Below are 14,863 nucleotides of genomic sequence, written 5' to 3'. Positions count from 1 at the left end.
TGCCTGTAATCCCAGGTACTTGGGAGGCTGAGGCAGGAGAATCGCTTGTACCTAGGAGGCAGAGGTTGCAGTGAGCCAAAATTGGCCCATTGCACTTCAGTCTGGATGACAAGCGAAACTCCGTCTCCAAAAAAAAAAAAAAAAAAAAAAATCACATTGCGGCCTCTCAGTCTGTTTATATTTAATTTTATGTACTATCCTAGCAATCTTGGTTCCCCGCCCACCCCCTCCACAAAACCAACAGGAATGTAGAAACTGCACATCAGGAAGTAGGGATGGGACTTCTACAAAAGTCACAGAAAGTGGCACAGAGCCCAGGGGTCTGGGAGTGACAAAGCGAGGCACAAATCTAGAGGTCTCTTGGGTTTCCCCATGTTACAATCTAGTGCAAGAACTGAACATTTTGATGAAAGCCTTGAGCTGTTCTAAAAAACTTTTTTGAAGTAACTGATACCTCAGTTCTGCTTCTAGTCAGACAAGTGTGTGACACTCTATAAACTTGGGGGCCAGGCCTGGTGGCTCACACCTGTAATCCCAGCACTTTGGGAGGCTGAGGTGGGTGGATTTCTTGAGCTCAGGAGTTTGAGTCCAGCCTGGGCAACATGGCGAAACCCGTCTCTAGCTGGGAATGGTGGCAGTTGCCTGTGGTCACAGCTACTTGGGAGGCTGAGGTGGGAGGATTGGTGGAGCCCAGGAAGTTGAGGCTGCAGTGAGTCAGAATGGCGCCACTGCACTCCAGCCTGGGTGACAGAGTGAGACTCTGTCTCGGGGAAAAAAAAAAAAAAAACAAAAAAGAAAAAAACACCAGAAAAAGACACTTGGAGTCTGTGATGCATGTTTTGGATGGTTGTCATCACTGGAACAGCTGTAAGGAAGTAACCTGGACTGAGATGCTGAGAATTAGTCAGACATGAAGCCAGAACCCTCTTCCAGCCCTGCTGCAAAGGAATGTAAGACAATAATGATATCACATGGCTGTGTCCATGCAGTTACAAGGTCCGGTTGAGTGGGACAGACAAGGGCTGGAGTTGATGACAGGGAGAAATTCTGGAGGCTTGCCATGGCCCATTGATGCCGGATCATAAAGAATGGATGGGATTGGGTGGGAGAAGGCATTTCTGTGAAGGAGAGTAGGAGGTCTCAGACCCTGCAGGGTAGGAATTTACCAGGAAAAAGATTCAAAGCAGCACAGCAGAGCCTGTGAGTGGGCAGATAGTAGCTGCTCCCTTTGGAGAGGTTAAAATATGTGCTAGCTTTGCCTGGCTGTTGTTGGGGAATTTGTTACATAGGCAGCCAGTAGTTGTAGATATGGAGGCAGAGGGCTGACAGCATACGAGCCCATAATGGAATATTCTTATTTGGGACAGACTGTAGCCAGTAGGTTACAGGTCTCTTAGTTGAGGTGAGATGTTGTAAGCATTGACTTTAAGGTGATGGCAGCAGGACCAGAAAGAGAGTGGTAACTTCTGTGTGTGTGCATGTACATCTATGTGTGGGGACACTTTTTCTGTATCTTGAGCAAAAGAGGAAACCGTTTCTCAACTAAGCAAAATTGAGACGTTTCTGAAGATATAGAACTTACATATTTTTGTTGCTGGTTAAGATAAACTTTCTCTTCCTGAGAGAAATGGACCTTGTCAAGAGATCTTTTCCCCTCTGACTTTACTTGGGAAAAGACTTTGGAAGTTTTGGGTGTTGCTGGGTGACAGAGGTTGAAAGCAAAGGAGAAGGAATTGGAGAATCTCATTACAGCTGTTTTTTTTTCTGCTTTGATCCATTCCCATTACAGAAAAGATAGAAGAGATCTACAAGGCGTTTATTAAGGAATCTGGTATCCAGTTCAGCGAGCTGGAGGGACAGGTGCTTCAGTTCCATCTCAGTAACCTGGAGTATGCCTGTGGCAGCAACCTCCACCAGGTGCGGTTGAGTTTTGTGAAAGGTGTGCTCTGAAAATACTTGGTTTAGGCCAGGCGCGGTGGCTCACGCCTGTAATCCCAGCACTTTGGGAGGCTGAGGTGGGCGGATCATGAGGTCAGGAGATCGAGACCATCCTGGCCAACATGCTGAAACCCCGTCTCTACTAAAATACAAAAAGTTAGCTGGGCATGGTGGTGCACGCCTGTAGTCCCAGCTACTTGGGAGGCTGAGGCAGGGGAATTGCTTGAACCCGGGAGGCGGAGGTCGCAGTGAGCCAAGATCATGCCACTGCACTCCAGCCTGGAGTCTCAAAAATTAAAAAAAAAAGAGAGGGTACTTGTTTGTGTGTATGTGTATGTGTTTTGTGTGTCAAAATATTGAATTTGCGCTGGTTTGGATAAACAGGAAAGAATGATTCTGCTTAAAAGTTTGAAAACCATGACTTCTGAGCATATTAACCCTATAGTGGTTTTGGTTGTTTTTTCAACTTTTTTTTTTTTTTTTTTGAAGCAAGAGAAACTCCTCTTCAGATAATGCTTGTGAAAGAAGCTCAATACATAAAAACAAAGGAAGAGGCTGGATGCAGTGGCTCACCTCTGTAATCCTAGCACTTTGAGAGGCCAAGGCATGTGGATTGGTTGAGCCCGGGAGTTTAAGACCAACTTGGACAACATGGCAAAACTCTGTCTCTACAAAAAAAAAAAAAAAATAGCCAGGCTTGGTGGCATGTGCCTGTAGTCTCAGCTACATGGGAGGCTGAGGTGGGATTGCTTGATTCCAGGAGGTTAGAGCTGCAGTTAGCTGTGATGGTGCTGCCACACTCCTGCCTGGGTGCTAGAGTGAGACCCTGTCTTGGGGATAAAAAGAAGAAATCAATCACTCCAAAGGACGGAGGGCTACGGGGCTGAATCAGAGCAGGGTCTCTTATTTTGTTCTTATTTTTTGTGGAGATGGGGTCTTGCTATGTTCCCTAGTCTGATCTTGAACTCCTGGCTTCAAGTGATCCTCCTGCCTCGGCCTCCCAAAATGCTGGGATTACAGGCGTGAGCCGCTGCACCAGGATTTTGTCCCTTTAACTACCCTCCTTTCCCTGACCTCTGCAGAGGGCCTTGTGTCGTTTCTGTGGAACCTTGGAGTCTAAAACAAAACACTGCTCTCAAGAAGCCAACATAGAGTATCCTTGCAAGTCTGGTCTGTTTACCTTGTTAAAGTCAATTTAAGCTTGCCTGACTCATTTAACCAACTGTGAACTGAATACTCCAGTATTCTGTATTTTGAATAGAACTCCACGGATGAGTTCAGAGGCCCCTTTGGGACCTCTCCATTTCTGCTTGGTTTTGCATTGTGATTGGAATCGTGCTGTTTTCCAAAATCGTGCTGGGTTTCTACTCTGTAGAGCTTCCATGTTGAGGACAGGTAGCATATTTATAAATGTTGATCAAATACAGTTTTACCCTCATAGAATTCTACTTTGCCAGAGTTGTCAATACATAAAATCAGCTTCTGCTGTTATCAAGGAGTGGTACCCATGCCCAAGTCATATAGACCTTTTGTTCTCAAATAAACTTTCCTCCAATAAAATTATCAAGATTTCCTCCCCGCAATGGTGGTCTCTGCCTGGGCTGGTCTGCCCATCTCCTGCCCTCCTGCCTTGGTGACTATTCCCACCTGGAGCTCCTCGCATTGGCCCTCAGGCACAGGTGCAAGGATTTACACAGCCGTGTCCCCTACCTCTCTTGTTTCCCAGGTATCTGCTCGCTCCTGGGACCACAATGAGTTCTTTGCCCAGTTTGCTGGTGACCACACTCTGCTAACTCCCGGGTACTCGGTGATAATTGAAAAACTGGCAGAAGGGCTAGACATTCGACTCAAATCTCCAGTGAGTATCAACTGCTGGGAGGCTCTGGCTCTGCCTTGTTTGGGGAGGATGTGAAGTTCTGAGCATGCGGCTCACGCAGGAGAATGGGGCTGGCTTTGGTGTTCAGCCAGGGTCTGGAAGTACTTTTGTGGCTCATTTGTAGCCTGTTTAGCATTATCCATGTCAGTGAGGCAGCTGCTGCTGCTTGGAAACCGTAGTGGCCCCAGTGCATTTCTATTAAGAAGTTATTCAAATTGCTCACAACCTTCCTAACCCAGTGCAGTTATTTTCACTTTAAAATTTTCCCTCCAAATCTTTGTCTCCGTGCATTTGTATTGTGTGCTATTGTAATCATGGGGGTGATAACTTATCTGTATTTCACTTCACACCATATTATAACTATTTTCTATATTCTGACACAGTATTTATTTTGTATATTCTGACCTAACTCCCTGAGTTCAGCTATAACAATTGTTTAGATCTCTGAATGCCAGGAAAAGATTCCCCTTAGCCTTGGAGATGTAAATTCATGTAATATGAGAATCGGAAAGGATCCTGGATCCCGTGGTTCCATCCCTCACTTTTTGTCATAATTGCTTTTTGGGCAGGTGCAGAGTGTTGATTATTCTGGAGATGAAGTGCAGGTTACCACTACAGATGGCACAGGGCATTCTGCACAAAAGGTAAGAGCTAGGGCAGTACAAGGGTGGGTAGAAACCCTTGCTGCCAGGGGCTTGGAGGGAAGGAGAAATCTTTCTTATCAAGGAGTTTGCCTTTGGGAATCTGCCTGGAGCCTTGTTGGATTTCTGGTAAGTTATATATCTCCACTTAATAGTGTGTAGATACGCAAAGCTGACTTCATTGCTCTAACACTGTATAGATGCATGGCAGATGGAATTCTGAATTGCATTCCTTGAGGTGAGTTCTAGAGCACGTTAGTCCTGAGAGTTGAACAAGAAAAAACATTCCTTGGTCAAATAAGTTTGGCAAGGCCAAGTAACTTTGGGAAGTATTGTATATGATACTCTACTTTTAGAGTTAAATAGGAGTTGTATAGGGTTAAATAGAAGTATATTAAAGGCTCTGAGAAGTCCTGCATTGAAGAAATCTATCTTACTTCATTAAAGAAATCTGTTTTACTTTTATTTTGTGCTCTCCACATTTTGTTTTTAACCACGGAGTCCTTTTTCAGATCAAGAAAGTTGTATTTTCATCTTGAAATCTTGAAACTGTCAGAAGTACTTTTATATGGCTTAAGTTTTTTGTAAACAGCTTTAGTAGGTGAACAGTACAAGGTGCTGCTGAACTGAATACCTGAAATCACACTGAGATTTATAGTACTGGAGAATAAAGGTGCCTGCTTGGGTTAGAAGGGATTTAGTAAACCTTGAAAATTTAAGTTTAGTTATATCTGAAGTGACTATGAAAAAATGTAATTGATGAACTATCACTAGTTCCGAGACTCGCTATGCTTCCTACACTTCAGCTATCTAAAACTTGTTTCATAGTCCTTGGTTTTCATACAGAAATAAAGGAGTGCGCATCACATGGGAAAGACAGGTCTAGGGGAATGAGTTAGGGTTGGGGCAGGGGGTCCTAACATTACTCCTGCCATTAAACAACTAGGAGATTTTGGGCAGCAATCCCTGGGCTGCACTTCAGAATCACCTGGGAGGTGCTTACAAAGAAAGGTTGCAAAGCCCCACCCTGATACATTCTTGTTGAATTGGCCTTGCTTTTTTGTTTTTTTCAGAGACAGGGTCTCGGTCTGTTGCCCAGGCTGGAGTGCAATGGCACAGTCATAGCTCACTGTAGCCTCGAGCACCTGGGCTCAAGGGATCCTCTCACCTGAGCCTCCCTCGAGTAGCTGGGACTACAGGCATGCACCACCATGCCCGGCTAGTCGTACTTTTAAAGCTTCTCAAGTGATTCCCGTGTACAGCTGTGGTTAAGAACCTTGTCTGCAGTGACCTTCTCTGTAAGCTCTTAATAGGTTCTGCCTGGTGGTAAACAGTGTTTAAAAATACTACCTTTTAAAATTGCAAGTCATCCGACAGTTCAGCCTCTGCCGTTCTGTGGCTCTGCTTCTTGGTGTCCGGGACAGCAAGCTGGTTATGACCCCCCTCCTTCGCTGACCCTGGCCAGTACTTGTGCCTTTCTGTGTTTGTATTCCAGCCTTCTGGAGAAATTAGGGCACAGCTTCAGGCAGCACTTTGAGATGTTTAAAACAAATATTTTTATTGTAGCTAGCACACATCACAGTTTGCATTGGAAGTTTCCCTAAACTTGTAAGAGAAAAATTTTCAACCTAACGTGATAGACCAGTGAACCTCTGGCAAACTCACTCAGTCTAGGCTGCTTCCATTCACATCTCGCTTTAGTTCCTTACTAGGATGTGTTTATATCATTTGCCTATTTGTTTACCCAAGATTTATCTTTCTTTTTTTTCTACAGGGTCTTACTCTGTTGCCCAAGCTGAAGTGCAGTGGTGCAGTTTGTAGCTCACAGCAGCCTTAAACTCCTGGGCTTGAGTAGTTCTCCCACCTCAGCCTCCTGTGTAACTGGGACCACAGGCACATGCCACCACACCCAGCTAATTAAAAAAAATTTTTTTAATAGAGACAGTGTCTCCCTATGTTGTCCAGGCTGGTCTTGAACTCGTGGTCTTAAGCAGTCCTCTCGCCTTGGCCTCCCAAAGTGCTGGGATTATAGGTGTGAGCCACTGCACCTGGGCTACTCAAGTTCTTATGCTTTTCAGTGCTCTTTTGTCATTAAGAAAACATCTAGATTTTTGGGCATGGTGGCTCACGCCTGTAATCACAGCACTTTGGGATGCTGAGGTGAGAAGATGGCTTGAGGCCAGGAGTTTGAGACCAGCCTGGGCAACATGGTGAGACCTGGTCTCTACAAAACAAAAAGATCACCACCATGGGTGTGGTGGTGTACACCCGTGGTCCCAGGTACTCCAGGAAGCTGAGGCGAGAGGATCACTTGAGCCCAGGAGTTTGAGGCTGCTCTGAGCTGTGATCATGCCATTGTACGCCAGCTGGGGCAACAGAGCAAGACCCTGTCTCTTTAAAAAAAGGGAAAAAAATCTAGATTTTATTTATTTTCTTGTAGTTCTTATATATAATTTAATTGGATAGTAATTGGTTTTTTGTTGTGGTTTGCCTGATTTTTTTTTTTGGTTGCATGGTAATTATCTATAAATAGATTATAAACTTCTTGATGATAGAGAACATATTTTATACTTTATAAAATTTTCATGTGGCAGAAAATAGTGACAAAATCACAGAACTCTGAGCTTCCTGTGATCCTAGAATTGAGAGTTAAGCCAAATATACAACATACAACATCTTTGAAGGCTCGGGTAGATCAGGTGGCTGGTCTTCAACTCCATTCCAGTCTGAGCCTAGGGTGTCACCCTGTACTGCAGATATCAGAAAGTAAATATGCACACCCTTCCTCAACTCCCTACAGCAGGTTTCTAAACATCATCCAGCCCAGGCAATCCGATGCACTCGCATGAGATTTAGAAGGTGTCGGTTGACTTTCGCTTCCCTTCTGCTGCCTCTGTTGGAGAGCACACAATGGTGGAGGTGTCTGGCTCTTCTGCAGCAGGGTTCATGAAAGACAGGGTTTAGTCAGTAACCACAAGTCAAGAAGGAGGCCGTAAGGCATGCATTTTGCTGGTGCACATTGTTCTGTAGGTGGCGTGATTCTGGAGCTGGCAGTAGTAGTAATGGCGTCCTGATTGTAGCAGCAGTAATGGGGTCTGGAGCCAGAAATATCCAATTCCTAATGTTTGTGATGTGCTTTACCACTTATGAAACATATTGATGTATCTTGTAAATATTAGTTTTAAAGCATCACCCTAATTCTCAGAGGTTAGTGGGGCAGATACTACCTTCATTTTATAGAGGGATGGCAGAGATGAGTAGCAGGCTTGGCCACACAGTAGAATGTATCAGGAATGATGCACAAAGCACTCCTGACTCCATAGTTAGGGCTCTTTCCTCCCCAAGTACTGCTTTGCAGGGTTGGGTTCTGCTGACGCTTTTTTTTTTTTTTTTTTTTTTGAGACGGTGTCGCTGTGTCACCCAGGCCACTCTGTCACCCAGGCTGGAGTGTAGTGGTGCAATCTTGGCTCACTGCAACCTCTGCCTCCCGGGTTCAAGAGATTCTCCCACCTCAGCGTCCCGAGTAGCTGGGATTACAGGCACCTGCCACCACACCTGGCTAATTTTTGTATTTTTGTACAGATGGGGTTTCACCATGTTGGCCAGGCTGGTCTCGATCTTCTGACCTCAGATGATCTGCCCACCTCAGCCTCTCAAAGTGCTGGGATTACAGGCATGAACCACCGCACCTGGCTTCTGCTGACTCTTCTTATCCAAGATTATTATTCGCCATCAGTACATTTTTTTGCAGATTCTTCCCTGTGGTTGCCACTTCTGCTTAGCCAGGCACTGGCACCCTTGTGCAGTGAACAACCTGCACAGTTGCACATGGCAGCCCTGTTCTTGCCAATATAACAGCGTGGGTTTTTGATACTGGTGTAGTTGTACTGTGAGGTTCTGTTGCTCTTTGTGTGTTAACTGTTAATTATTTTCCACAGGTGTTAGTCACTGTACCACTGGCTTTACTACAGAAAGGTGCCATTCAGTTTAATCCACCGTTGTCAGAGAAGAAGATGAAGGCTATCAACAGCTTAGGCGCAGGCATCATTGAAAAGGTGACTTTTAAATGACTTCATCCTCAGAAAGAGATTAATGTCAGATGATAGATATTCACTTCTGATATGGAGAAGTAGGGGGTACTATCTGAATACAAATAAAATTCAAAGATTTCCTTGTCATTTGAGTAATTGTTGATGAAGAACACAAAAGAATATCAAAACGAAAGGAGCAGAGCTGGCTGAGGTCTGTGGGTTTTGACTTTAGGAGAAAGAATCTTGTTATTCAGAATTTGAATTTGGGATAAGCAATTCTTTTATCTCTTTTTTTTCCCCCCTTCTGCTTGCTTTCTTGTCTGCTTTCCACTCGTTGGCCCCAGTGAGGACAGTGGTTTATTTCTCCTGCCTTTAATATCTCCTGTAGCAGAATGTGTCAGTGCTGCGGCAGATTCTGACAGACCTATGAGTAGTGAGAGTTTAACTTAGGGACATATGCCCAGGAGTGAGTCTTAGGAATGCTGGGCGTCTTCAGACTAGCTTGTAGGTTGCCAGTGAGTTCCATTATCCATGGGAATGGAACTGAGTGGCATCAAAAGCAAGGAGGTGGGCTGGGCGCGGTGGCTCACGCCTGTAATCCCAGCACTTTGGGAGGCCGAGGAGGGTGGATCACCTGAAGTCAGGAGTTAGAGACCATCCTGACCAACATGGTGAAATCTTGTCTCTACTAAAAATACAAAATTAGCTGGGCGTGGAGGTGTGCGCCTGTAATCCCAGCTACTTGGGATGCTAAGGCAGGAGAATCACTTGAACCCGGAAGGTGGAGGCTGCAGTGAGCCAAGATTGCTCCATTGCACTCCCACCTGGGCAACAATAGCAAAACTCCGTCTCAAACCACCTCCCCCCCCAAAAAAGAAAAGAAAAAAGCAAGGAGTTCACAAGGAGAAAAGGAGGTGAGGAAAATGGAAAGAGCGGTGCTTCGGTTTGTTCTTTCGGGCAGCGTGTGTGTGAGAGTAGAGCTACAGCTCGCTGCTGACAGATTGCGTGTGGTTTTGTGACGACAAACACCTAACCATCTTTCTTTTGCTCACTTTGCAGATTGCCTTACAATTTCCATATAGATTTTGGGACAGTAAAGTTCAAGGGGCTGACTTTTTTGGTCACGTTCCTCCCAGTGCCAGCAAGCGAGGGCTTTTTGCTGTGTTCTATGACATGGATCCCCAGGTAAAAGCATTCGTGAACTGTGGTTTGAATTTCCGTCTTAAAGTTTAGAACTTGATGTGATAATTACTCACCTGTCAAACTCAGGAACTAACGAACATTGTGGAGACCCTTAGTCTATGTTTATATTCTGGGAGGACACTTGGACTGGACATTTTCCTATAGGAAAGGAGCCCCAGTATTTGCTATGGCTTTTTTTTTTTTTTTTTTTTTTTTTGAGACAGTCTTCCTCTGTCACCAGGCTGGAGTGCAGTGGAATGCACAATCTCGGCTCACTGTAACCCCCCCACTCCTGGGTTCAAGCCTTTCTTCTGGCTCAGCCTCCCGAGTAGCTGGGATTACAGGTGCCCACCACCACACCCAGCTAATTTTTGTATTTTGAGTAGAGATCAGGTTTCACCATGTTGGTCAGGATGGTCTTCTGACCTCGTGACCTGCCAGCCTTGGCCTCCCAAAGTGCTGGGATTACAGGCGTGAGCCACCGCACCCGGCCATGTCTTGTCTTCTTGAAGTCCTCATGTTGCTCCCTGGGACATGAATTGGATGCTTGTGGAAACTGTCATTTCAGGCTCTAGGGGAGTTCCTCTTAGGTGAAGTTGGAGACAGCAGAGAAAATGAGTGGTGCTTGGAACTTCCTCTGTTAGGGCCCTCTAGGGAACTGGGAAGGGGTGTATGATTGGTGAGGGAGGGTGTGAGTGTCAACAGATGTGAGAGCTGAGGGAGGAAGGAGAGAGGAGAATGGCATACCCAGAGCTGGATGGTGGTGGTCACTTTCCCTGCTGTCATGGCGCTGCCACGCAAAAGAATCAGAGCTGTTTCTGACTTTCAGTTTCAAGAAACTTTGTCTTAAAAGGTTTCACATAGGAGCTGAGGGCAGATTTTCTTTACCATTTGAGGGTTCTTTTTTTTTCATTGTTTTATCTGGAGATTTTCCTTCTCCATCTCTTTCTACTTCTTCTGAAGCAAGCTTTAATCAGTGAACAGCCAAGGGAACCCTAAATTTGCTATTTACATTTCTTAGTGTTTTTTTTTTCCCCCCAGCAGGAAGCAATAGATGGATGAATAATGAATAGATGGATAAATAATGTGTGTTTGCGAGGAAAATGGACTGGCGAGTGACATGAGGATAAGGGGCAGCCAGAAATAGTGAAATTTAACTCGTGAGAGTAGGGCTCTTGGCCGGGCACAGTGGCTCATGCCTGTAATCCCAGCACTTTGGGAGGCCGAGGGGGGCAGATACCTGAGGTCAGGGGTTTGAGACCAGCCTGGCCAACATGGTAAAACCCTGTCTCTACTGAAAATACAAAAATTAGTCGGGCATGGTGGCGGATGCCTGTAATCCCAGCTACTCGGGAGGCTGAGGCAGGAGAATCACTTGAACCCAGGAGGCAGAGGTTGCAGTGAGACAAGATTGCGCCATTGCACTCCAGCCTGGTGACATAGCAAAACTCTTGTCTCGATTAAAAAAAAAAAAAAGTGAGGCCCTTATCTGTGGGAGCTGAGCACTCAGAGACTTTCTGCTTTTTTCCCTTTCATGTCTCCAGAAGAAGCACAGCGTGCTGATGTCTGTGATTGCTGGGGAGGCTGTCGCGTCCGTGAGGACGCTGGACGACAAACAGGTGCTGCAGCAGTGCATGGCCACGCTCCGGGAGCTGTTCAAGGAGCAGGTGAGAGAGAGAAAGCCCTCCCTGAAAGGGGCAAGCCATGCTTGCTATCCAGAGTGGATGTGGAAGCCCAGGCAGCCAGCGTCACTGAGAATCATGGGAAGGAAGGCAGAGGCCACAGTCTTCTTTCTTTCACAGTCCCACTGCCCACCTCAGCACTGAGATTAGTCTTGAGGGCTGTCATCACAGAGCACCACAGACTGGCTGCCTTAGACAACAGAAACATTCCTCACAGTTCTGGAGGCTGGAAGCCTGAGATCAAGGTGTCGGCAGGGTTGGTTTCTCCTAGGTCCTCTCTACTTGGCTGGTAGATGCCATCTTCTCCCTGTGTCCTCACATGGGCTTCCCTCTGTGTGTGTCTGTGTCCTCATCTCCTCTTCTTATGAGGACACCAATCAGATTAGATTAAGGCTCACCCTGGCGACCTCACTTTAAAGTAATTACCCGTTGGAGACCCTGTCACGAAATACAGTCACATTCTGAGGGTCAGGGTGTCCACGTAGGAATTTGAGGGGAACGTGATTCTGCCTGTAACAGTGCCCTGTGCCCTTTTTTACACAATTGTCTTCCTTTTTTTCTTCTCACATCATACACACTTCCTTTTTTTTTTTTTTTGGTAAGGATATAAAAGGCTCAGTATTTTCTACATGAATTCTATATTTACTGAAGCCCTACAAGCTTTGACTACAGCTTTCCTTTTCAGAGGAGCCTTGTCCAGCTTTTTTAAATATCCCACACATGCAGATAGTCTCTTTTCTCCAAGGAGCTCAGGATACTTTGTTTGCCAGTGTACTAAATCTCACCATCTCTGGAGATTTGTAAATGGCCATGGCCTATGTCTTTTTCAAATAAAGGAGCAGAAATAGAAGTGAAATGACTCAAAAGTTACATAAAGAGAAAAGGGCATTCAGATATGTTGCTTATTTTATTTCATTTTAATTTATTTATTTTTGAGACGGAGTCTCTTTCACCCCGGCTGGATTGCAGTGGCACAATTTTGGCTCACGGCAAACCTCCGCCTCCTGGGTTCAAGCGATTCTCCTGCCTCAGCCTCCCGAGTAGGCTGGGATTACGGGCGTGCTCCACCACACCCGGCTAATTTTTGTATGTTTTATTTTGTATTTTCAGTATTTTTAGTAGAGACAGGGTTTCACCATGTTTGCCTGACTGGTCTCGAACTCCTGACCTCAAGTGATCGGCCTACCTCGGCCTCCCAAAGTGCTGGGATTACAGGCGCTCTGAGCCACTGTGTGGCCGGCCTTGTTGCTAATTTATATGAGAGGATCTATCTAGTGATGCAATCCCTTGGTTGGAGTTTTTGTTCAAAAGTTTGTTTCTTACATTAGTTGTTTGGAACTTAGCATACCGTTTCTATAGAAATATTATTCATGGTGATGCTTGTTGGAGGCCAGTTGACAAATTACAGTCATTCTCTCTTACTCGAGGCTTTGCTTTCGTGGTTTCAGTTACTGTGGTAAACCAAGGTCTGAAAATATTTGATGGAAAATTCCAGAAATAGATTCCTAAGTTTTCAGTCATGCACCGTTCTGAAGAGCGTGTCCAGTACCTCCACACTGTAGATGTTGCCTGCCCTTTAGTCACTCAAGGGTCATCTGTTATCAGAGCCATGTTCACATACCTTTTATTTCAGTATAGCGTTATAATTGTTCTATTATTATTGTCATTAATCTCGGTACCTAATGTATAAATGAAACACTATCATACGTATGAATAGGAAAAAACATAGTATGTATAGTATCGGTCCTGTCCATGGTTTCAGGCATCCACTGCGGGTCACGGAACATATTCCTGGCAGAGAAGAGGGGACTGCTGTATTTTACATTGAGTGAATGTGAAACATACCCTGGTATCACTGTTTTGTGGAGAACCCTGTTGAGAATTCCAGCCTGTGATCCTGAGACTCCACCTTTCCCTTTTCTTCTTGGGCCAGAGACTCCTTTCTGCTGCCACCCGATGGAAAAGGGAAGGCCCAAACTCTTAGCCATGGGTGATAGGCCCCAGTAGAGCGAGTGTGTGTCCCGGGCAGAAGGAGGAGGTATAGAAGTGAGGGAAGTGTGTGTGGGGGGGGGGGGGCAGGAGAGAGAGGATAATATGCAGATACCGGCCTGGGTAGATTTAAAGGCAGCAGGAGGAACATCTTGAGAACTGTTTCAGAATGATACAGGAATGGGCAGGGGGCAAAATGTACGAGTTGGGTTGCACCATGTCTACGTCCCTTCTTGATTCTACTTCATCATTCCTTTCTATTGGACACAGGAGGTCCCAGATCCCACAAAGTATTTTGTCACCCGGTGGAGCACAGACCCATGGATCCAGATGGCATACAGTTTTGTGAAGACAGGTGGAAGTGGGGAGGCCTACGATATCATTGCCGAAGACATTCAGGGAACCATCTTTTTTGCTGGTGAGGTATGGATCTTGATTCCAAACCCAAGTACTTGTATTTTGATTTCTTTTTCATCTCAAATGATATCTGCCCAGAGTTCAAAAACCAATTCAAATACTGTCAAAAGTCTTATGACCACAGACAGCAGAAGCCTTCTCACCGTCCTCTTCTTGCTCCCAGAGGCAGCCGTTTTTAACCTTCCAGCTATTCCTTCTGGACTTCACTTCATATTTTGAAAGTCTTTATATTGCATCTCTTTTTCTTTTTCGTTTTTTTTGAGACAGGGTCTCGCTCTGTGGCTCGGACTGGAGTGCAGTGGTGCCATCCCAGCTCACTGCAGCCCCAAACTCCCAGGCGACACTCCCACCTCAGCCTCCCAAGTAGCTGGGACTGCAGGCATGTGCCACCAAGCCTGGCTAGTTTTTTAAAAAAATTTTTTGTAGAGACGGGGTCTGTGGTGTTGCCCAGGCTGGCCTCAAACCCGTGGCCTTAAGCAGCCCTCCCACCTCAGCCTCCCAGTGTTAGGATTATAGGTGTGAGCCACCATGCCCGGCCTATGAGTCATCTTCTGATTTAACATTACACAGACATTATTGACTGCCTCCCTATTGGGTTAAAGACTTAGCCTGTTCAGTGTCTGCACCATTTGCTCAACATGGTTATTTCACACTTTTCATTAAATTGGGGTCAGTATTTATTTACGTGGCTGTGTAAATGATGTTTACTGCCGAGCCAAGGAGGTGTCCATTGATACCTTCTTACACAGTTTTCTGTTTTCTTGGCAGTTATAATGGCTCCTTTGGTCATTAGCTTCATTCCTTTGTACCTCTCCCCATGTCTCCCATACCCTGCGTTTGTCTCTCATTTACAGTTGACACTGTCTGAGCTGGCCTGCTAGCTCCAGTCCCTGAAATGTCCCCTTCCTGAGTCCTCTTCCCTCTGCTCTGGTCCACACTGGTTGACCTCTGAGATGACTGCAGAGCGTCCTCCTGGGTCTCTCTATTTTATTTTATTGAGACAGAGTCTTGCTCTGTCACCTAGGCCGGTGCAATCTTGGCTCACTACAAGCTCTGCCTCCTGAGTTCACGCCATTCTCCTGCCTCAGCCTCCTGAGTAGCTGGGAC

General features: G+C 45.7%; 1 protein-coding gene across 2 annotated transcripts in view; it reads left to right on the top strand.

Annotated features, from left to right (window-relative positions):
- The window catches only part of KDM1B (lysine (K)-specific demethylase 1B), a 74,583-nt gene that overhangs the window by 54,661 nt on the left and 5,059 nt on the right, over positions 1-14,863 (top strand). Inside the window, exons 15-21 of one of the 2 annotated variants that reach the window (XM_011967575.1) lie at positions 1,790-1,917; positions 3,665-3,796; positions 4,384-4,458; positions 8,394-8,510; positions 9,546-9,671; positions 11,213-11,335; positions 13,610-13,762. In XM_011967575.1, coding sequence (XP_011822965.1) covers positions 1,790-1,917; positions 3,665-3,796; positions 4,384-4,458; positions 8,394-8,510; positions 9,546-9,671; positions 11,213-11,335; positions 13,610-13,762 — 854 coding nt within the window. The remainder of the gene's footprint in view (positions 1-1,789; positions 1,918-3,664; positions 3,797-4,383; positions 4,459-8,393; positions 8,511-9,545; positions 9,672-11,212; positions 11,336-13,609; positions 13,763-14,863) is intronic. The other variant, XM_011967576.1, reaches the window with a different exon arrangement.

Source organism: Mandrillus leucophaeus, unplaced genomic scaffold (genome assembly GCF_000951045.1).
Source record: "Mandrillus leucophaeus isolate KB7577 unplaced genomic scaffold, Mleu.le_1.0 Scaffold800, whole genome shotgun sequence".
Taxonomy (NCBI): domain Eukaryota; kingdom Metazoa; phylum Chordata; class Mammalia; order Primates; family Cercopithecidae; genus Mandrillus; species Mandrillus leucophaeus.
The sequence above is the reverse complement of the archived record's forward strand: the minus strand, read 5'-3'. Positions and strand labels throughout refer to the sequence as shown.